At 41.0% G+C, this 22,454-nt stretch overlaps 1 protein-coding gene across 10 annotated transcripts in view; it reads right to left on the bottom strand.

Annotated features, from left to right (window-relative positions):
* The window catches only part of map2k5 (mitogen-activated protein kinase kinase 5), a 275,892-nt gene that overhangs the window by 91,023 nt on the left and 162,415 nt on the right, over positions 1-22,454 (bottom strand). For 6 of the 10 annotated variants that reach the window (XM_041174736.1, XM_041174728.1, XM_041174729.1 and 3 more), the window contains 2 exons: positions 19,373-19,423; positions 1,369-1,440 (listed from right to left, as the gene is read on the bottom strand). In XM_041174736.1, the coding sequence (XP_041030670.1) occupies positions 1,369-1,440; positions 19,373-19,423 (123 nt within the window). The remainder of the gene's footprint in view (positions 1-1,368; positions 1,441-19,372; positions 19,424-22,454) is intronic. The other 4 variants (XM_041174730.1, XM_041174732.1, XM_041174737.1 and 1 more) reach the window with 1 other exon arrangement.

Here is a 22,454-nt window from a genome sequence, read left to right as displayed (position 1 = left end):
TTCAGCACCATTTGTGACTCCTCAAATACTGAAGCAGCCTGTGTTCATATGCAGCAAGGCCAGGACAACATTCAGGTTTGGGCTGATAAGTGGCAAGAAACATTCACAAGTGCTAGGCAATGACAATCCACAACAAGAGGGAGTCTAACTATCTCCCCATGAATTCAAAGGCACTACCCTTGCTGAATCAATCCTCCAACATCCTGGGGTGTTACTATTGACCAGAAATTGAACTGGACCAGCCATATAAATACTCTGGCTAGAAAAGCAGATCATAGGCTGAGAATTCTGCAGCGAGTAACTCACCTTCTGACTCCCCAAAGCCTATCTACTATCTACAAGGCTAAAGTCAGGAGTGTAATGGTATGCTCTCCACTTGCTTGGATACGGGCAGCTACAACAACAAGAAGCTGGACACAATCCAGGGCAAAGCAACTCACTTGATTAGCACCCCATCCATCAACTCTATGTTCCTTGTAGGAACATTCAACATTTACTCCATCCACCATTGATGCACAGTGGCAGCAGTGTATATCATCTACAAGATGCACTGCAGCATCGCACCAAGGCTCTTTCAACAGCACCTTCCAAACACATGACCTATGAAGGACAAAGACATTTTGGCCTTAATTGCAAGGGGTTGGAGTACAAAAATCAAGACTCCTTGTTACAATTGTACAAGGCTTTGGTGAGACCACACCTGGAATGCTGTGTGCAGTCATCATCTCTATATTTAAGGAAGGATATATTTGCATTGGAGGCAGTTCAGAGAAAGCACACTAGATAAGTTCCTGAGATGAGAGTTGTCCTATGAAGAGAGACTGAATAAATTGGGCCATACTCTCTGGAATTTAGAAGAATGAGAGGTGATCTCATTGAAACATACAAGATTCTCAAAGGGCTGGACAGGGTCTATGCTGAGAGGCTGTTTTCCCTGGCTGAGAAATCGATAACTTGGGTCTTGGGATAAAGGGTTGATCATTTAGGACTAAGGTGAAGAGAAATTTTTTCAATCAGAGGGCTGCGAATCTTTGGAACTCTCTACCCCAGAGAGTTGTGGATGCTCCCTGTGAGTATATTTAAAGCTGAAATAGCCACATTTTTGGTCCCTGAGGGAATCAAGGCATATGGGGAACCAGCAGAAAGGTGAAGAGTTAAGGCAGAAGATCAGCCATGAATACACTGAATGGTGGGTAGGCTTGAGGGACTGTATGGTCTACTCCTGCTCCTATTTTTTATGTTATGTTCTGAACTCATTTGTACATTTTGAAGAGAAAATGGAGAAATGAGTAAATAAATGTCAGGAGAAGGAAGGCAAAATTTTTCTTGTTCTTAAGATGTAACAATTAATCAGATATGTGCACCAACCTCCATAAATGAGATGCCAAAGCTCCACACATCTGAATGTATTCCGTACTGTTCACCCGCTATCCTTTCAGGCTGTAAAAGGAATATAATAACACTTTAAGGGCTGCATTTCTGAGCCATAGTCAAAATCTAACACAATGGAAATCACTGAATATATTTCCACTTCAGTTTAATAATAATGAGTTAGAAAGGTTTTAATATCTCCTCAATCAATAAAAAACGAAAGCTTTATACAGTTAGATTCCTCGTGTGACAGTCAAGCAGGCAACACATTCATAACCTTCAACAATACTGCTCTTAAGCTGGACTTCTGCAGGTACAAGAAAGAATCCTTCTGAATGTACCATCCTCATGCAAAGCTGGCAGGCAAGGATTGAATCATAATCACAAACCTGCTCCCCAATACACAGAAGAGGCAATGAAGGGTTTTAATGAGGAATCTACATGGCATTCAGTAAATATTTCCACTTTAAACTCTTAATACATTCCACTGGTCGCAATCAATATGGTGCTCCAAATGTGATATAAATTTTGCTCACAGGCCAAAATATATAAAGTAAAGGATTAATAAGTTACAATTTTTACTTTTCAATAATGCTGTTGTCATACCACATCACTGGAAGAGGACAATATAAAATTCCTTTGTAATAAAATTGGTGGTTCAATAATGATTTAAGGTTGGTTTCCTGAATCAAACCTGTTTGTTCTTTATAAAGGAAAAATCTGAGGCACAACAAAAGGCTCTCAAATTTCTAGGGGATGGGTCAAATTCAACTCTTAGTTTCAAGCCAAACAATGGCAAAATAAATCACATTTATTGTTTGCAAGAGAATTATTAAATGTATCAAAATGAGAATATGGTGGTGGGGTAGTGATAAAAAAAATCAAATTAGATCTGGTGTTTTACAAGAAGGATGAGAAAACATACAACCAGTTTTAATTATAGGTTCTCCCACTACAGAGTACCTTCAAAACCTAATTTACATTAACCTTCAGGTTATATGATTAAATAAAGCAGTTTTTCCCCATTCAATTACACAGCGATAATTGGCTATAATCAACAGTAATGAAGGGCAAAAGGGTAACCCAATAAGTGCAAAACTACATTTTAAGTTCTTTGGAAGTATTAAAAGCAAAACACTCAGCAATCAATTGTTAAATGGAAGAGTGAGGGGTTTTAACACCTTCAATTTTCTTCTGCAAAGCCTTTGCCTGAAGAAAGGTTGCACTTCCATTGGTATTCAGTACTGTTTACATGTGATTTCCAAATCCAATCAGAATTCATCTGATTCTATTACTTCTCTATCCATTTTTAAAAATCCAGATCAGAAGAGTTCACAGCTCAGTTGTCAGCTATAGCCACTTTTGTTTTAGGTTAAGTGTGGTGCTAGCGATCACAATATCATTAGGTTTGGAGTAACTATGGAGAAGAACAAGAAAAGTCAAATGTGAAAATATTAATTTGGAGGAGATCTAATTTCAGTGAAAAAGGTTTTGACTCAGCTGGATTGGAATCAAAGATTAGCAGGTGTTGGATCCTGGTCACTGGTTTAGTTGGACTAATAAATCTGGGTTGCATGCTTGTTTCGGGATGGCCGCGTTGGTACCATAGACAGAGTAGATCAGCAGATAGCTCTTGTGTAAAACATATTCTATTTATTTACAAAGGAACCTAAGCAGCTATACTTGTGTGGTTACAATTCAAACCTTGCCTCTACATTACAGACTCTAACTCTAGACTACTCACAACTGACTACTAAGGTAGCCCATGCTACACTGCTATTGGATACTAAGATCATGTGATCTTCCATTCTAACATTTTTCTTAACTGTATATTACACAGCAGGTAAAACAGTAAATGAGCAATATGGGGGCTTTCAAAGAAGAAATAGTTTGGGTGCAGGTGAAACACATCCCCACAGTTGGGGGAAAGGAAGGGCATCCAAAGTTTGAACTTCCTGGATGACTAGAAATAAAGAGATTACAGTGAAGCAGAAAGGGAGGCTTATGATAAATATGGGGTTTGTAATAGGGTAGAAAATCAAGCTGAATTCCGAAAGTGCAGAGAAGTACTGCAAAAAGAAATAAGAGCAGTAAGAGAGAATAGATCAGTGGGTAGCATAAAGGGGAATCCAAAAGTTTCTTTTAAATGATATATAAATAGTTAAAGGGTAGTCAAAGGAAGGGTGGGTTGATTAGAGACCAAGACCACCTTCTAGAAGCAGAGGACATGGCTGACGTACTAAGTGAATACTTTGCTTCTGTCTTCACTAATGACAAGGATGTTGCCAATGTCATATTCAAAGGAGCAGGTTGAAGTAAAATTGGAAAGGATAAAAACAGATAAAGATGAGGTAATTAAAAGGTTGGCAGTGCTCAAAGTAGAAAAGAGGTCAGGGTGGCATGCTTTCCAGGTTGCAGGGGATGGAAATTGCGGAGACTCTGGCCACAAACTTCCAATCGTCAGATCACGAGCAGTATCAAAGGATTGAAGGATTGCAAACGTTATATCTCTGTTCAAAAAAGGGGAGAGGGGTAAACCCAGCAACTACAGATCAGTCAGCCTGAAGATAGTGGTGGGAAACCTTTAGAGATAATAAATCAGGACAAAATAAATTAACACTTGGAAAAATATGGGTTAATAAATGAAAGCCAGCACAGATCTGGGAAAGGCAAACATGTCTGAATAACGATTGAGTACTTTGATGAACTGAGAGGATTGAAGAAGATTTTGCAGTGGATGTTGTATTTGTAGACTTTAAAGAGGTGCTTGGATAATGTACCAGATAATAAATATGTTAACCGAGGCCCATTAAATTAAAGGGGTAACAGCTACATGGATAGAAAATTTGTGACAAAAACCAAAGTACCACCGATGAATGGTTGCTTTTCAGAATGGAGAGAAGTATACAGTAGTATCCTCCAGGGTTTGGTATTAGGATCACTGTTTTTGATGTATATTAATGACCCAGACTCGCATTTACAGGGAATAATTTCAAAGTTTGCAGATGATATTAAATTCAGAAATGTAGTAAACAGTGAGGAGGATATTAACAGAATTCAAGAGGACTTTGGTAAAATGGGCAGGTACATGGTAGATGGCATTTACTGCAGAGAAGTATGAAGTGATTCATTTTAGTAGGGAGAATTAGGAGACTATATGGTGCATATATAAATTACATGGTGCAATTTTAACGGTGTACAGAGACCTGGGGGTGCACATTCACAAATCTTTGAAGGTGACAGAATAAGTTGAGAAGCCTGTTAATAATGCAGATGGGGTTCTTAGCTTTATAAACAAAGACATATTGTACAAAAGGAAAGTAGTTATGTTAACTCTTTTTAAATTAGCCTCCAATACCAATTCTGGGTATCATACTTTAGGAAGGATGTCAAGATCTTGGAGAATATGCAGAAGAGATTTACTAGAATGGTATCAGGAATGAGGGACTTCAGTTACGTGGAGAAAATAGAGAAGTTGGGATCATTCTACTTAAAGCAGAGAAGGTCTCAGGGAGATCTGATGTTGCTTTTCAGAATCACGATGGATTTGATAGAATAAATAAGGAGAAACTGTTTCCAGTGGCAGAAAGGTCAGTAACTAGAGGACACTTTTTAAGGTAATTGGAAAAAGAATCAATGTCATGATGGGGGGAAAATATGCGGAAGAGTTTTTATGATGTAGAATGCACTGCCCGAAAGGTAGAAGCAAAATCAATAGTAACTTTCAAAAGGAAATTGTATACATACTTAAAAAGAAAAAAACTTGCTAGGCAATAAAGGAACAGCAGGGGTGTGGGAAAGATTAGGTAGCTCTTTCAAAGAGCTGGCAGGGACACAATGGACAAATGTTCTCTTTCTGTGCTGTATTATTCTATGATTCTCTTCGATGATGGTGCCGCTGCTTACCTAAACATCTTTTATCAAGCTAGCGGGAAACCCAAACTAAACCTACCAGATATGGTAGCTGCAAAAACCCACTTTTTTAAACCTGGTTTTCTTGGGTGGTGCCCATTGCTAACCAGCAATTTTACATTTCCATTTTACACTGTTGCCCGTGTAGACCAGCACACCAGGCAGGTGTTGTGCAACACCAAGCACCTTTAGTCTGTTTAAAATGTACAACACTATGGAATACCTGGGGCAATTCATAAAAATAACAACACTACACAAAATTTAAAAAAAAAACTTAATTTTGGATTTGGAGACCTATATTTGAATCTGGCATTATAAAGTAGTATAAAAGAGTATAGGATATGAATAAGGGAGGATTAGAGTAAGTAGGCACCCTATAGAGGCAGAGCCCACATGGGGGAATGATATCCTTCCATGCTAATATTTCTATAATTTTGAGTTGCCCAATTGGTTTAATCTCTCAGTCAGCACCATTTTGATAACATGTATTATTATCAAAGAATGTTCTTATTAAGTAAATAGCTTGGAGGGGGAAAAAGGTCAGTAAAACAGTTTCTATTGTGAATTAGGCACTTATTGAGGGCATCAAAAAACAAGGCCGTTTTACTGAGGTCTGAATCTTCAAGAAAACTAGACTGGATGTGGATTATGTGAACAGGTAGATCAGGTACCAGAGTGCAGTGATGAGAAAGGCCACTTAGCAATCAGGGTACAGCCATTTGGTGATTATGTTACTGAACTAATAATCCAGAAACGTAGACTAATAATCCAGAGATCAAATTCCACCATGGCAGTTTGAGAATTTGAATCTAATTTTAAAAATCTGAAATCAGTAAAAGTGACCATCAAGTTGCAGGATTGTTACAAAAGTCAATAATGTCTTTGAAGGAACTAATCCTGTCATCCTCACCTGGTCTGGCTATACATGACCTCAGTCCCACACCAATGCAATATTCTGCAGTGGTCCGACAAGCCATTATTATGGGATATGCTAGCAAACTCATGCTACTGGATTAGTAACCTAGAGGTATGGACTGATAATCTGGGGATGCAAGTTCAAAGCTCACCGCAGCAGTTGGAGAATTTAAATGCAGTTGATTCAACAAATCTGGATCTAAAACTAGTTTCAGTCATGGTGACCATGAAACTACTGGATTGTTGTAAAATTCCAACTGGTTGACTAATCTCCTTTAGTGAAAGAAACCTGCTGTCTTAACCTGGTCTAGCTATGTGACTCCAGGCTCACAGTAATGTGGTTTTCTCTAATCTGCTCTCAGATGGCCTAGCAAGCTACTTAGTTAAATCAAACTGCCACAAAACAATTAAAAAATGGACAGATCATCTGGCATCAACATAGGCACCAGATCCGAACATGACAAAGGCGCACACAGCCCAGTCAACCATACAAAGTCCTCCTCACTAACATCTGTGGATTTGTGCCATATTCACATTGAGGATACCCTCCATCATACTGTTGGGCACCACCGCTTTGCAAAATAGGATAAATCAGAACAGATCTAACAGCTGAAAACGAGGCATCCAGGAGGAACTGTCATCAGCAGCATAATTGTATTTCACGACAACATGTAAACTCATGGCCTGGCATATCCCTCACTCTACCACTCTCAAGGCAATCAGGTACCAACCCTGGTTCAATGAGGAGTATGGACGAGCATGTCAGGGGTAGCATTGTGTGTACCTAAAAATGAGATATCAATCTGGTGAAGCTATGACACAGGCTACATGCATACTAAACAGCGGACAGAATTTAGAAACAGATCAGATCAAAGCTCTGCAGTCCTGTTACATCCAGTTATGAACGGTGGTAGACAATTAAACAACTACAGGAAGAGGAGGCTCCCCATCTGAAATTATGGCGGAGCCTAGCACATCTGCGCAAAAGACTCAGCTGAAGTGTTTGCAACCACCTTCAGCCAGAAGTGCTGAGTGAATGATCAATTTTGGTTTCCTCCTGAGTGCCTCTGCATTATTGATGCCTTTCTTCAGTCAATTTGATTCACCCCATATGATATCAAAAAATGGCTGTACGCACTGTATAGAAAAGGCTACGGACCCTGGCAACATCCTGGTTGAAATCTTGTGATCCAGAACTAGCCGAACCTCTGGTAAAGCTGTTCCAGTGCAGTTACAACATTGCCATCTAGTCAACAAGTGTAAAATTTCCCCAGAATGCCCTGTGCACAAAAAGCAGGAGAAATCCTATCCAGCCAATTACCTCCCATCAACCTACAACACAATCATAAGTAAAGTGATGGAACTGATCATCAATGGTATTATTACTTAGTGATAAGCTGCTCACTGATGTCAGTTTGGGTTCCACCAGAACCACTCAACTAAAAACAGTTCATTACAGCTTTGGTTCAAACTTAGACAAAACAGTTGAATTCCAGAGGTAAGGTGAGAGTTACTGCCTTTGACATTAGGCAGCCCTTGAAATCTAGGAGCTCTAGGGAAATTGAAGTTAATGGGAATCAGGCTCTCCACTGGTTGGAATCATAACCAGCACAAAGGAAGGTGACTGTGGTTTTTAACAGCAATCATCTCAGCCCCTGGACGTCGCTGCAGGAGTTCCTCGGGACAGTGTCCTAGGCTCAGCCTATCTTCAGCTGCTTCATCAATGACCTACCCTCCATCATAATCTCAAAAGTAAGGATGTTTGCTGATAATTGCAGTGTTCAGCCCATTCGCAACTCCAGAGCTAATGAAATAGTTCCTGCCCACATGCAGCAATCCCTGGACAACATTCAGGCGTGGGTTGATAAGCAGCAAATAACATTTGTGCCACACAAATGCCAGGCAATGACTATCTCCAACAAGGGTGTGTCGAACCACCTTCCCTTTGTATTCAACGGCAGTACCATCTTCAAATCCCTCACCATTGACATCGGGTGATGGGTGTCACCATTGACCAAACTTTATGATCTTTAAGTCACATAAATACTGTAGCTACTGTATGTAGCAGCTTGGAGGCTCAGAATTCTGCAGTGAGTAGCTCAATTCCTCACACTCAAAGTCTTTCCACCAACTACAAGGCTTAAGCCAGGAGCGTGATGGAATACTCTCCACTTGTCTGGATGGAATGCAGCTCAAACAACATTTAATCAGCTTGAAATCAGCCAGGATAAAGCAACTCGCTTTATTGGCAGCCCATCTACTGCCTTAACATTAATCCCTCTACCACTGTCTCACATGACTGCGATGTCAACGATCTACAAGATGCACTGAAACATCTCACCAAGGCTTTTTCGGCAGCACCTCCCAAACCTGCAAGCTCCCCCACCTGGAAATAAAAAGGCAGCAGGAGCAGGGGAAGACCACTGCCTCCAAGTCACACACCATCCTAACACAGAAATATATTGCTGTTCCTTCATTGTCACGATCAAAATCCTGGAACTTCCCTACCTAACACCACTGCAGGCATACCTTCGCCATAGACTGCAACAGTTCAAAGGGTCTCACCACCTCCCCCTACAGGCGAATTAGAAATGGGCAATAAATACTGGTCTTGACAGCGTTGCCCACTATTCTATGAATGAATACATTTTAAAAATTAAGAAGCCACAGAATTGCACCAAACTACCATCAACACAGACTGCAGCAGTTTAATAAGGCAGCCAATCACCATCTGCTCAGGGCAGCTAGGGATACAGTTGCTATATAAAAATTGCAGTTTCCAACAACATTCACATCCTGAAAATGAAAAAAAATCTACTCCTTTTATAATCCAGGCTCATGGATTGGTTACATCTACCTCATTGTTTTCATCCTATCCTTTGTAGGTTATACTGGGGTTCACACCTTATTAAAAATCAACCTCGGTGATTATGGATCTTGATCTAGATAATGCTCTAATTACATGAGCATATAATTCACTTCCAGGCCTTTCATCAACTCCGTCCTGAGCTGCCCCAAGAGTTTCCAAAGCCTAGCCCAGCCACTCATTGCAGTTTTCTTTGCTCACTGCGGAAAACATCCTATCGCCATTTGGAGTCTCTCACCAGAAGCACAGCTGGGACCAGGAATTTTGCATATGAGAAAACACAAGTACATAATTCATATCCAATCCAAAGCACTGTTAGTACACACCTTCAAGAACATTTATTTTCAAACTAACTACAGCTCTAGTTTACACTGGAAGTAATTTTGCACCAGTAAAAAATTCAGAAGAGCCATGCATAAAGCTGCAGTATTTATGCTTCACATGAATGTCAGTCAAAAATCACTAAAGTTATAGACAGGTATCCATTTTCCAGACTTCCTAACCTGCATCCAACCAAAATAACATGATCAGTCTTCAAGACTAATAATATAAATTTTTGTACAAATATAGGGTCTCAAATTACCGTAAACATTTTGTGTAATTTCAGCAAAGTTATTCAAAATAGTATTATAAAAAAGCATGTTAGATTTGCTTGATACAACACTATTTGGGAAAGTACTCAAAGAAAACCACAGCAATTCGATTAATGGGCAATAACGTTTTTAAGCTGGATTTTCATGAGCTACTCTTCACTCAAAGTGACAAAAAATTCCATCCAATTAGAAATACTGCAAAAGCCTATCATATAAAAAGGGACTTATGTGTTTGAAGTCAGCTTTACGGATTTGTCCAGCTGCGCTTTTTTCAGGCTTTTTTTCATTCAATAAACTATATCAAGATTAGATTGTTAGAAAGGCAATATTCTTATTACTTGCACAAATGGACAGTAACAGAAAATATCACTTTTAATAAATATATTTTTATGTTTAATGCTTAGGCCTTAAGTTTAATTAAATATCCTGAAAGATTTAGTGCCACCTGACTATTAAGTACAGATTTGGGGACAGTTAACCTACTGCTGCAGTGCACTCACATGATTCTCTATGCAGTGGTGGAATACAGCTTTGTGTCCAAGGCTCACCAAACTGTGAGCTTCCCTTGCTCACCAGATTTTTGACAGGTTGTCAGCTGAATGCCCCAGGCACATTTGTTTCTTCTCAAGGAAGAAAGAAAATTTGCTTTTTCTTGCCAATTTCCTCCCCATCCCTCCTGAAGGCACTGACTCAAAACTAAGATCTAGTTCCATGGGCACTGATCACTCTCAGGGACCTTGCTAAAATAGCCATCATTTACAGATGTGCGCACAGCAAATTAACGAGGGGGCAATGACTACTTGTATTTATATAGTACCTTTAATATAATAAAACTTTCCAAGTTGCTACACAGGAGCACTGTAAAGCAACATTTGACACAAAGGCACAAAAGTCTATATTAGAGCAGATAACAAAAAGCTTGGTCAGAGGGGTATATCTAAGGAGTGTCGTAAAGAAAGAAAGGGCTTAGGGAGGAAGTTCCAGAGCTTAAGGCTTTGGCAGCTAAAGACACAGCTACCAATGGTGAAGCAATTAAAATTGGAGATGCTAAAGAGGCCAGTATTAGATCAGCACAGACATATTTTTAAAAATTCATTCATGGGTGTGGGCTTTACTAGCTGGGCCAGCATTTATTGCCCATCCCTAGTTGCCCTTGAGAAGATGGTGGTGAGCTGCCTTCTTGAACCACTGCAATCCATGTGTTGTAGGTATACCCACAATGCTGTTAGGGAGGGAGCTCCAGGATTTTGACCCAGCAACAGTGAAGGAATGGAGATATATTTCCAAGTCAGGGTGGTGAGTGACTTGGAGGGGAACTTCCAGGCGGTGGTGTTCCCATCTATCTGCTGCCCTTGTCCTTCTAGAGGGTAGTGGTTGTGGGTTTGGAAGGTGCTGTCAAAGGAGCCTTGCTGTATTCCTTTAGTGCAACTTGTAGATGGTACATACTGCTACTACTATGCACCGGTGGTGGAAGAAGTGATTGCTTGTGGATGTGGTGCCATTTAAGTGGGCTTCTTTGTCCTGGACAGTGTCAAGCTTCTTGAGTGTTGTGAGAGCTGCACTCATCCAGGCAAGTGGGGAGCATTCTATCACACTCCTGATTTGTGCCTTGTAGATGGTGGACAGGCTTTGGGGAGTCAGGAGGTGAGTTACTCATCACAGGATTCCTAGCCTCTGACCTGCTCTTGTAGCCACAGTATTTATATGGCTAGTCCAGTTCAGCTCCTGGTCAATGGTAACCCCAGAATGTTGACAGTGGGGGATTCACTGACGGTAATGCCATTGAACTTCAAGGGGCGATGGTTAGATTCTCTCTTGTTGGAAATGGTCATTGCCTGGCACTTGTGTGATACCAACGTTACTTGCCACTTGTCCGCCCAAGCCTGGATAATGTCCAGGTCTTGCTGCATTTAGAAATGGACTGCTTCAGTATCTGTGGAGTCGTGAATGGTGCCGAACATTGTACAATCATCAGCGAACATCCCCACTTCTGACCTTATAATGGAAGGTCATTGATGAAGCAGCTGAAGATGGTTGGGCTGAGGACACTACCCTGAGGAACTCCTGCAGTGATGTCCTGGAGCTGAGATGACTGATCTTCAATAATCACAACCATCTTCCTTTATACTAGGTACGACTCCAACCGGTGGAGAGCCCCCCACCCCCGCCGCCATTCCTATTGACTCCAGTTTTGCTGGGGCTCCTTAATGCCACACTTGGTCAAATGCAGCCTTGATGTCAAGGGCAGTCACTCTCCCCATCTTGGGAGTTCATCTCTTTTGTCCATGTTTGAACCAAGGCTGTAATGAGGGCTGTGAGGCAGGAGGGGATGAAACAGAAAGGGAAGGATGAGGCCATAAGGTATTTAAAAACAAAGATGAGAATTTCAAAATCAAGGCAGTGTTGAACCAGAACCAATGTAGGTCAGTGACCACAGGGGTGATGAGTGAACAGGACTTGGTGAGAGTAAGGACATGTGCAGCAGAGTTCTGGATGAGCTTGGAAGGCTTACAGAGGGTAGAATGTGGGAGGTTGGCAGGAATGCACTGGAACAGTCCAATCTAGATGTAACAAACTTTTGGTGAGAGTTTGATCAACAGGTGTAGAAGTAGAGTTGGGCAACCTTACGTAGGTGGAGATAGGCAACTTTAATGATGGCAGATATATGTGGTTGGTAGCTTATCTTTGGTCAAATATGACCCAGGTTGCAAACAGTCTAGTTCAGCCTCAGATAGATGCACAAAAGGGATGTGGGGTCAGTGGTTAGGGAATGGAGTTTGCAGCAGGCTTCAATCTTCTCAATATTTATTTGGAGGAAACAGTTGCTCATCTAGTACTAGATATTGGCCAAGCTGTCTGACAATTTAGAGAGAGTGGAGGAGTCAAAAGAGGTGGTAGTGACCTAGAGCTGTCATCAGCATTTACGTAAAAACTGATGCTGTAACTTTGGAAGTTGTCGCTGAAGGGCAGCATCCTTAGGGAATAGCAGAGGTAACTATGCGAAAGTGGGAAGAGAAGTCAATGCAGGTGATTCCCAGGCTTGATTCTTAATTAGATAGATAAGAATGGAAACAGCTAAGTGTAGTCCCATCCAGCTGGATATCTGCGTAAAGACACAGGAGGATGATGTGGTCAACTTGTCAAAGGCTGCTAACCAGTTGAGAAGGATGAGAAGGGATAGTTTACCTTTATCACTGTCAGAAAGGAAAGAGATATTAAGGTTGTGGCTAAAGTTGTCTTTGCCTAATCTTCAGGCATGCAGGGATCATCGGATAGTAATCAAGCGTGGAAATTATCACTAATATTCCTCTCCTCTGACTGAAGTCAACTGTAGCACCCTTCACCTCCCTTACTGGAAGAAATGCATAAAGACTGGAGTCTGGAACTGGGATCTTCCAGTAAATATGGCTGAGCTAGTCACTAGACAAATCCATTGAGCCATGAGGACAGTTGGAGATTTTTATAAATTCAATAGCAAAATCATATGCTTCTGATACTCCTCTGAGCAGCCAGTCTGCAGTTGCAGAGTATAATCAGCAAACTGCATGGCAGCCATATTGGATGCAGAATTCTACGAAACAGACAAAACTAAAAAGTAGATAATTAATTACAAAGGAGCAGAAATACATTTTTAAAAAGTTAGGATGAAATGGGTTGCCAAATTGCTATGTTTACTAATGTTATGCTGTGCAAATTTGATTGTCAAAAATGTGCCCCTCCTTTCTCTTAAAGGTGTTCTACAGCCCTATAAATGCAAAATGGTATATTATTCTCCTTCTAAATTTATGCAGTTACTTTGTGAGACTTAGAACAAATAAGAATGGATTTTAACACATTGATTTGGAGGTTTATTATTTCAAAAAAGGGGAAAAATTAGGACATATATACTTTATATGAGTAAATGGTCTTTGGCATTGCCCATAGTCAGTTGATGAATGATTCTTTTTAAACAAACTAGGTGGTAGTAAAAAAAATAAAAACAAAAAAACTGCGGATGCTGGAAATCCAAGCAAAAACAGAATTACCTGGAAAAACTCAGCAGGTCTGGCAGCATCGGCGGAGAAGAAAAGAGTTGACGTTTCGAGTCCTCATGACCCTTCGACAGAACTTGAGTTCGAGTCCAAGAAAGAGTTGAAATATAAGCTGGTTTAAGGTGTGTGTGTGTGGGGGGCGGAGAGATAGAGAGAGAGAGAGAGGTGGGGGGGGGGGGGGGTGTGGTTGTAGGGACAAACAAGCAGTGATAGAAGCAGATCATCAAAAGATGTCAACGACAATAGTACAATAGAACACATAGGTGTTAAAGTTGGTGATATTATCTAAACGAATGTGCTAATTAAGAATGGATGGTAGGGCACTCAAGGTATAGCTCTAGTGGGGGTTTTTTTTTAGATGGTAGTAAAGTTGAGACAGAAACTTGACCACAGAGCCACTTTGTGGCCAGACCCCGCAACTACATCGTGACATCTGTTCAAGGAAAGTTAAGTTGGGATTGTTGACACAGCAATTTGTATTGGCAGATGTCGATAGAAAAGAATGACCAAAGGTTTTGACAGCAGGCTATAGGTTTATGGACAAAAAGTGTGCACCCTACCTTTTAATAGCACAATTGGTACAGCCAAAGGGGAAAAAAATCCAGTAACTAACTGTCATGAAGAGATATTAATGCATGTTATTGGAAATTATTTCAAACTGGACTTGCAATGGAGTCTGTGTCTGTGAACGTGTGTGTTTTAGTTGGATTAAAGTCTGGGTGCTTTGATGCACAGTAGTTTTGAGATGTTAACAGTAAGGTAGAGGGTACCATTTGCATTTTGTTGAATAAACCATTCAAAGGCTGGGGGTGAAATCTTGCACTTAGCTAGGAGATACCAAGCAATATGTTTATATACTAAATTACTAATAAAATTGGTACTATGAAAGGGGTTTTATTGTTAGAAGAGGTGGAGTTGAAAGGGCCTGGTGATACAATGAGAATTTGCATTTAAAGTGAAGGCTAGGTATAAACAGAAAAGTTGTGTGTGTGGGAGTCAGAGGCATGGGAGATCTAAGCTGCCTGTAAGCCTCCGACTATGCAAAGGAACCAAAGTGAAAGGAACCTTATTTTGAATTTGTAAGATAAAATGTGCTTTGTCTGGTGTTTGTTTAAAGTCTATGGGTTATTGTTGCCTTGGGAAGATTACCTAGGAGTGATTAATTTGGGGATTTGTTTAATAGTTATTATGGTAGTAATTTGTAGATGCATATGTGTTTAATACCTTATAAAATTAATAAATGTTTAATTTAATTTATATAAAAAACCTCTGGAGGCTTGGTGGTTTCACTTCTGAATTCAGGGTTTCATGTCAAACATACCAATTGAAAAGATAGGTTATGACAGCTGTTTAAAGTTTCCCTCTGGGATTTTAAATAACTGAGCCTTGACCAACTGCTGTGTCATAACAGTAACCTAAGATATTACATAAATGGGAATAAAGCACATGTCCAAATGGAGATGGTAGCCTTTATACAGTGTCATACACATAGATACTATAGGATGAAACATTTGGGTGCTCGTTCTGTAGTCTTGGGGGGGGAATGCAGACTACACATCTGGTAGAGCTAAGCAAGGACAACAGCTGAAGGTGTATAATTTCTTGTAAATTATTCCCAATTTATTTATTGTTTATTGTTTCATTCCTTTCTTAGATCACTGGTTTACAAATTTTAAGTGTCAAGAAGTGCATGTGAAATTGACAAATTTACAACTAAAAATTGATTCCAATGGCAACTGCACCATCTTCAATTTTTTTAATATATTCATTTAAGGGATCTGGGCTTCACTGGCAGGGCTAGCATTTATTGCCCATCCCTAGTTGCCCTTGAGAAGGTGGTGGTGAGCTGCCTTTCTGAATCGCTGCGGTCCATGTGGTGCAGCTACAACCACAGTGCTTTTAGGAAGGGAGTTCCAGGATTTTGACCCAGCGACAGTGAAGGAACAGCGATATATTTCCAAGTCAGGATGGTGAATGACTTGGAGGGAACTTCCAGGTGGTGGTGCTCCCATCTATCTGCTGCCCTTGTCCTTCTAGGTGGTAGTGGCTGTGGGTTTGGGAGGTGCTGTCTAAGGAACCTTGGTGAATTCCTGTATTGCATCTTGTGGATGGTGCACATTGTTGCTACTGTGCGCTGGTGGTGGAGGGAGTGAATGTTTGTGGATGTGGTGCCAATCAAGTGTACTGCTTTGCCCAGCTTCTTCAGTGTTGTAGGAGCTGCACTCATCGCAAGTGAGGAGTATTCTATTACACCCCTGGCTTGTGCCTTGTAGATGGTGGACAGGCTTTGGGGAGTCAGGCGGTGAGTTATTCGTCTCACCTAGCCTCTGACCTGCTCTTGTAGTCACCATATTTATATGGCTAGCCCAGTTCAATTTCTGGTCAATGGTAATCTCCAGGATGTTGATAGTGGGGGATTCAGTGATGGTAATGCCATTGAACATCAAGGGGCAATGGTTGGATTCTCTCTTGTTGGAGATGGTCATTGCCTGACACTTGTGTGGTAAATGTTACTTGCCACTTGTCTGCCCAAGCCTGGATACTGTCCAGGTCTTGCTGTATTTGGACATGGACTGCTTCAGTATCTGAGGAGTCACAAACAATGCTGAACATTGTGCAATCATCAGCGGACATCCCCACTTCTGACCTTATGATGGAAGGAAGGTCATTGATGAAGCAGCTGAAGATGGTTGGGCCTAGAGCACTAGCCTGAGGAACTCCTGCAGTGATGTCCTCGAGCTGAGATGACTCACCTCCAACAACCACAACCATCTTCCTTTGTGCTAGGTATGACTCCAACCAGCGGAGAACTTACCCCCTGATTTCCACTGACTCCAGTATTGCTAGGGCTCCTTGATGCCACACTCGGTCAAATGCTGCCTTGATGTCAAGGGCAGTCACCATCACCTCAATTTGGGAGTTCAGCTCCTTTGTCCATGTTTGAACCAAGGCTGTAACGCGGTCAGGAGCTAAGCGGCCCTGGCGGAACCCAAACTGGGCATCAGTGAGCAGGTTATTGCTAAGCAAATGCCACTTGATAGCACTGTTGATGACCGCTTCCATTACTTTACTGATGATGGGGAGTAGACTGATGGGGCAGTAATTGCCCTGGCTTGGATTTGTCCTGCTTTTTGTGTAGATGACATACCTGGGCAATGTTCCACATAGCTGGGTAGATGTCAGTGTTGTAACTGTACTGGAATAGCTTTGCTAGGGGCGCGGCATGTTCTGGAGCACAAGTCTTCAGTACCATTGCCGAGTGTTGTCAGAGCCCATAGCCCTTGCAGTATCCAGTGCCTTCAGCCGTTTCTGGATTATGCATGGAGTGAATCAAATTGGCTGAAGGTTGGCATCTGTGATGCTGGGGACCTCTGGAGGAGGCCGAGATGGGTCATCCATTCGGCACTTCTGGCTGAAGATTGTTGCAAATGCTTCAGCCTTATCTTTTGCACTGTTGTGCTGGGCTCCTCCATCATTGAGGATGGGGATATTTGTGGAGTCACCTCCTCCAGTGAGTTATTTAATTGTCCACCACCATTCAAGATTGGATGTGGCAGGACTGCAGAGCTTAGACCTGATCCATTCGTTGTGGGATCACTTAGCTCTGTCTATCACTTGCTGCTTATGCTGTTTGGCATGCAAGTAGTCTTGTTTTATAGCTTCACCAGGTTACACCTCATTTTTAGGTATGCCTGGTGCTGCTCCTGGCATGCCCTCCTGTGCTCTTCATTGAACCAGGGTTGATCCCCTGGCTTGATGGTAATGGTAGAGTGGGGGATATGCCAGGCCATGAGGTTACAGATTGTGTTCGAGTACAATTTTGCTGCTGCTGATGGACCCACAGCACCTCATGAATGCCCAGTCTTGAGTTGCTAGATCTGTTCGAAATCTATCCCACTTAGCATGGTGGTAATGCCACACAACATGATGAAGAGTATCCTCAATGTGAAGGCGGGACTTCGTCTCCACAATAACTGTGCGGTGGTCACTCCTACTGAAACAGGGACAGATGCATCTGCAGCAGGCAGGTTGATGAGGATGAGGTCAAGTATGTTTTTCCCTCTTGTTGGTTCCCTCACCACCTGCCGTAGACGCAGTCTAGCAGCTATGTCATTTAGGACTCGGCCAGCTCGGTCAGTAGTGGTGCTACCAAGCCACTTTTGGTGTTGGATATTGAAGTCCCCCACCAGAGAACATTCTGCGCCCTTGCCACCCTCAGTGCTTCCTCCAAGTGATGTTCAACATGGCGGAGCACTGATTTATCAGCTGAGGGTGGTACGTGATAAACAGCAGGAGGTTTCCTTCTGTAAGGTATGATTCCGTGAGGATGACTATATCAGGCTGTTCTTTGGCTAGTCTGCGAGACAGCTCTTCCAATTCTGGCACTAAATGTTAGTTATTAAGGAGGACTTTGCAGGGTCGACAGTGCTGCGATTGCCATTGTCATTTCCGGTGCCAAGATCGATGCCGAGTGGTCCATCCGGTTTCATTCCTTTTTTGTGTCTCTGCAGTAGTTTGTTACAACTGAGTCATGCAAGTCATGCTGCAGCTGTATAGAACCTTGGTTAGGCCACACTTGGAATATTGCGTGCAATTTGGTCCCCACATTACCAGAAGGATATGGAGGTTTTGGAGAGGGTGCAGAGGAGGTTTACCAGGATGCTGCCTGGTCTGGAGGTTATTAGCTATGAGGAGAGGTTAGAGAAACTCGGATTGTTCTCACTAGAGCGACGGAGATTGAGGGGTAACTTGATAGAAATTTACAAAATTATGAGTGGCATGGACAGAGTAGATAGTCAGAAGCTTCTTCCCAGGGTGGAAGAGTCAATTACTAGGGGACATAGATTTAAGGTGAGAGGAGAAAACTATAAAGGAGATGTGCGGGGCAAGTTTTTTACGCAGAGGGTAGTGAGTGTCTGGAATTCGCTGCCAGAGGAGGTGGTGGAAGCAGGTACGAAAGTGGTGTTTAAGAGGCAGCTTGACAAATACATGAATAGGATGGGAATAGAGGGATACGGACCCCGGAAGTGCAAAATGTTTTATGATCGGCAATATGATCGGCGCAGGCTTGGAGGGCCAAAGGGCCTGTTCCTGTGCTGTACTTTTCTTTGAGTGGCTTGCTAGGCCATTTAAGAGTCAACCACTGGAGTGTCCTTCCCTAAAGGACATTCGTGAACCAGATGGGTTTTTCCAACAATCGACACTGGGTTCATGGTCATCATTGCACTTTTAATTCCAGATTTTTATTGAATTCAAATTCCACCATCTGCCGTGGCAGGATTCGAACCCAGGTCCCCAGAGCATTACGCTGGGTCTCTGGATTACTAGTCCACTACGCCATCACCTCCCCCTAAATCCTTGTCCCAGTCCTATGGCAATGAAAATGGTAGAAACACAGTAGATTCCAGATAAATACACACCTGAATTCATCCTGATTCACAAAATCTGGATGCGCACACATTTCTCTACATGGTAGTTATCAGGATCTGACTGCATCCCTTTCTCAGTACATAAATATGGCGATTACATTTTGCTTGTTAAAAGCAGTATACAGAGTTAGAAGAATAAATTTCAACAAAGTATTTTGTGATAGCCTCAAGAAATATTATATTGTCCAATTTATGTTTTGGCAATATTGAGAAAGGCACTATTCACTATGCGACATTAGTAGAAGATTTACTCACCGCCATGTATGCATTTGTTCCCACATACGTTTTGGCTATTGAATTCACCAGCTACAAGAGAAATGGGTTGCGATTTAGGTAAAAATGATCAATAAGACCTTGAAGAGTACTTTCTTTTTCATGTATTTATATCTAAAACAGTGATGTTACATTCATTAAATTTTAGGTTTCTTTGACAAGTAATTATTGGTATTTTATCTTCTTTAATAGAAAGGGTGGGATGGTCTGGATGTAGACAACTTCAACAACAGATTACTTTTAGTAAACATCCCATGGTACTTCAAAGAGTAGAAATTGACACCATGCTGTCACTGAGGAGTTCTGGATATAACTACGGAATCAGAGAGGTAGGTTTTAAAATGGAGGGAGAATCTTATAAATTGAAAGCTCCAAGGTGAGAACAGCTGACAGTGCAGTAGAGAACTGGGAGATGTACTACGCTACATTGAGTGGGGTACATGTAGAAAGTTGGAAGGCAGAATAAGCACTAGAACATAAAATTGGAAGATGTTGCAGGGGTGGAGTTCGGTGAGGTGATATCAAAGCATTTATTGTAACTTCAATGGCATAAATTTTGTTGGAGTGGAGTATTGCGTTTGGCCTTTAGAAATTTTCTTTCACCCTCTGCTTGTAAACCCTTTGCCCCGTAAGTTTCTGGAAGTGCAAGTTGTTAAAGGGACAATGAGGATAATGGAGCATGAGACCTTAGTAAATGACAACAGGGCTAACAGTTTATCTCATTAACTATTGAGGTTTAAGGATTAAGAAGGGAATTAAATAATAACAGCAGAAGAGAGTGAATTAAAATTAGGTGAACTAAAGTAAAATCAGATACTGAAAGAGGGGAAGAGAAATTGGATTAAGAAAGAGAACCAAGGGTCAGAAAGCAACATTTTTTTAAAAATTAAATTTGGAATATTTTAACATTGAACAAAACAAGCTTGTGCAATGTTTGGTTCAGGTAACAATCAGCAGAGGAGATAGATGGAATCAGGGGCAAGGGTGCAGAGATGATAAAGAGGATGGTTTTGTATCCAAAAGATGTACTCAATCCAAAGGTGTTTGTCCTCTCTGACACTTTGCCACAGACCCCTTTGTGACCCTTGCCATCCATTGTCCAAGATGAAGTGCCCAGTACAATCGAGGAACTTGGCTTTGCTTAAAAAATTAGAAAAGAAAACTGGCACAATCAAACTTAGTGGAGTTAGAAATTTTAACCCAGGCCATATGTATGGCCAATAAATCCTATTATTTGATATTCCAGGCTGCATAGTGCAACAGACATAGCCTCTTCCGAACCATCCATCTCAACCTATTTTTTTAACAAGTCTTCCTACCCCAAAGCTTGTAACTGCAAATGCTGATTTATTAGTTAAAGTCTGTAACATCACATGATTAGCTGCCTGGTGCATCTTGCTGTTCCTAATGAGCTCCAAAAGTTCAAGTAAGTACTTCATTTTTTTTTACATCATAGTTTATTCAAACACATGGCTAATACTATGTTCTGGGTATGAATTTTGAGGCAGTCTTGTATGTTGTCTTTTCTGAGACCGATTTAAAAATATGGCATCCCTACACAAGGTACTACCTCTCTGAAATGGCATTTCTGCACTCAGTCAATAAGAGGTCACAACACAATAAAAACAGTTCTAAAAATTCATTCCACTAAAACATGACCACTGAGTAAATCCAACTTGGTAATGAATTTCTGACTTTCAGCTAAGTATCGTCATTGAATAAATTTTGTAGTTAATGGGTTAACATTTCGAGCCAAATCTGAAGAATCATATTCAACTCAAAATGTTAACTCTATTTCTCTCTCCATCTGCTCAGTATTTTCAGTATCTGCTTTTATTGTAACTAATGGGAACTGTTAACACACTTCCTCTAGATCACCACCAACATCAAGACCCAATTAATCAGATAATAGTCAACAAGTAGAAATGATGGTTACATAGGATAAGAGGCACAGAAACAGGCTGTTTGGCCCAATCAGTCCATTTTGGCATTTATGAGCCTCTTTCTATGTTTTCACATCTAAATCTATCATCGTAACCTTCTATTCCTCTCTTGAATGCTTTTCTAGTTTCCCCTTAAATGCATATCTACTACTCACTTCAACCACTCTCTGTGGTAGCAAGTTCCACATTCTCATCACTCTTTGCATAAAGAAGTTTCTTCTGAATTCCCTAGTGGATTTCTTGCTGCCTGTCTTATGTTGATGGCCTCTAGTTATGTTCTTCCCCACAAGAGGAAACATTCTCTCTGCATCCACTCTATCAAAACCTTTCATAATTTTAAAGACCTCTATTAAGTTACCCCTCAGCCTTCTTTTTACTAAGAAAAAAAGAGAGCCAGCCTGTCAATCCTTTCCTGATATGTATACCCACTCATTTCATGGTTTATCAACAGCTGGTGCTGATAGGTTACGTATTTCACAATGGCTTGCTTGGAAACCATCAGCATATCAAGGTATTTGGTCAGTAATTTTTGACAAGGGAAAGACATGAATCCGTACACAGTGCAGTGAAAGTATGTTAACAAGTTAGACTTTATATCTTGTTGGAAAATAGCACAATCTTTCAATACTCAGGCACAAGAATTCAAAATGCACAATTTTTCTAAATTTTTAAAATAATAGTGGAATGCAATTATGAATTACATTTCACCAAGAAATAGTCCCTTGACCTTCAATTCAGTATGGCTACAAAATAAACTTATATCAGTCCATTATAAAAGCTGCAATCACTTATAACAAAGTGAGTTTTCCAAACATCCAACAGACTGAACAAAATTTTCTGTCACAGGGGACCAGCACACTATCCTGACATGAGCTGTCTGCTTACACATTGAAAAAATGGAGAACATAAAATGCACTGGGGAGAATAGACTTTGACAACTTTTAATATACCACTGACCTTCTATTTCTTCAAAATCTTTGACTGAGAAAAAAGGGCGACTGCAATTCAAATCAACACCAAAGCAAGCTCACAGGTCACCACCACAAGTGTCTCAAGGGCCAAAAATGGAAATTAATTAAATTTTGTGCATTGCCTTGTAAATGCCCGCCACTATTGTTGAT

This window comes from Carcharodon carcharias, chromosome 26 (assembly GCF_017639515.1).
Source record: "Carcharodon carcharias isolate sCarCar2 chromosome 26, sCarCar2.pri, whole genome shotgun sequence".
NCBI classification, from domain to species: Eukaryota; Metazoa; Chordata; class Chondrichthyes; order Lamniformes; family Lamnidae; genus Carcharodon; species Carcharodon carcharias.
Note: the sequence above shows the minus strand (reverse complement) of the source record. Positions and strands in the feature narration are given on the sequence as shown.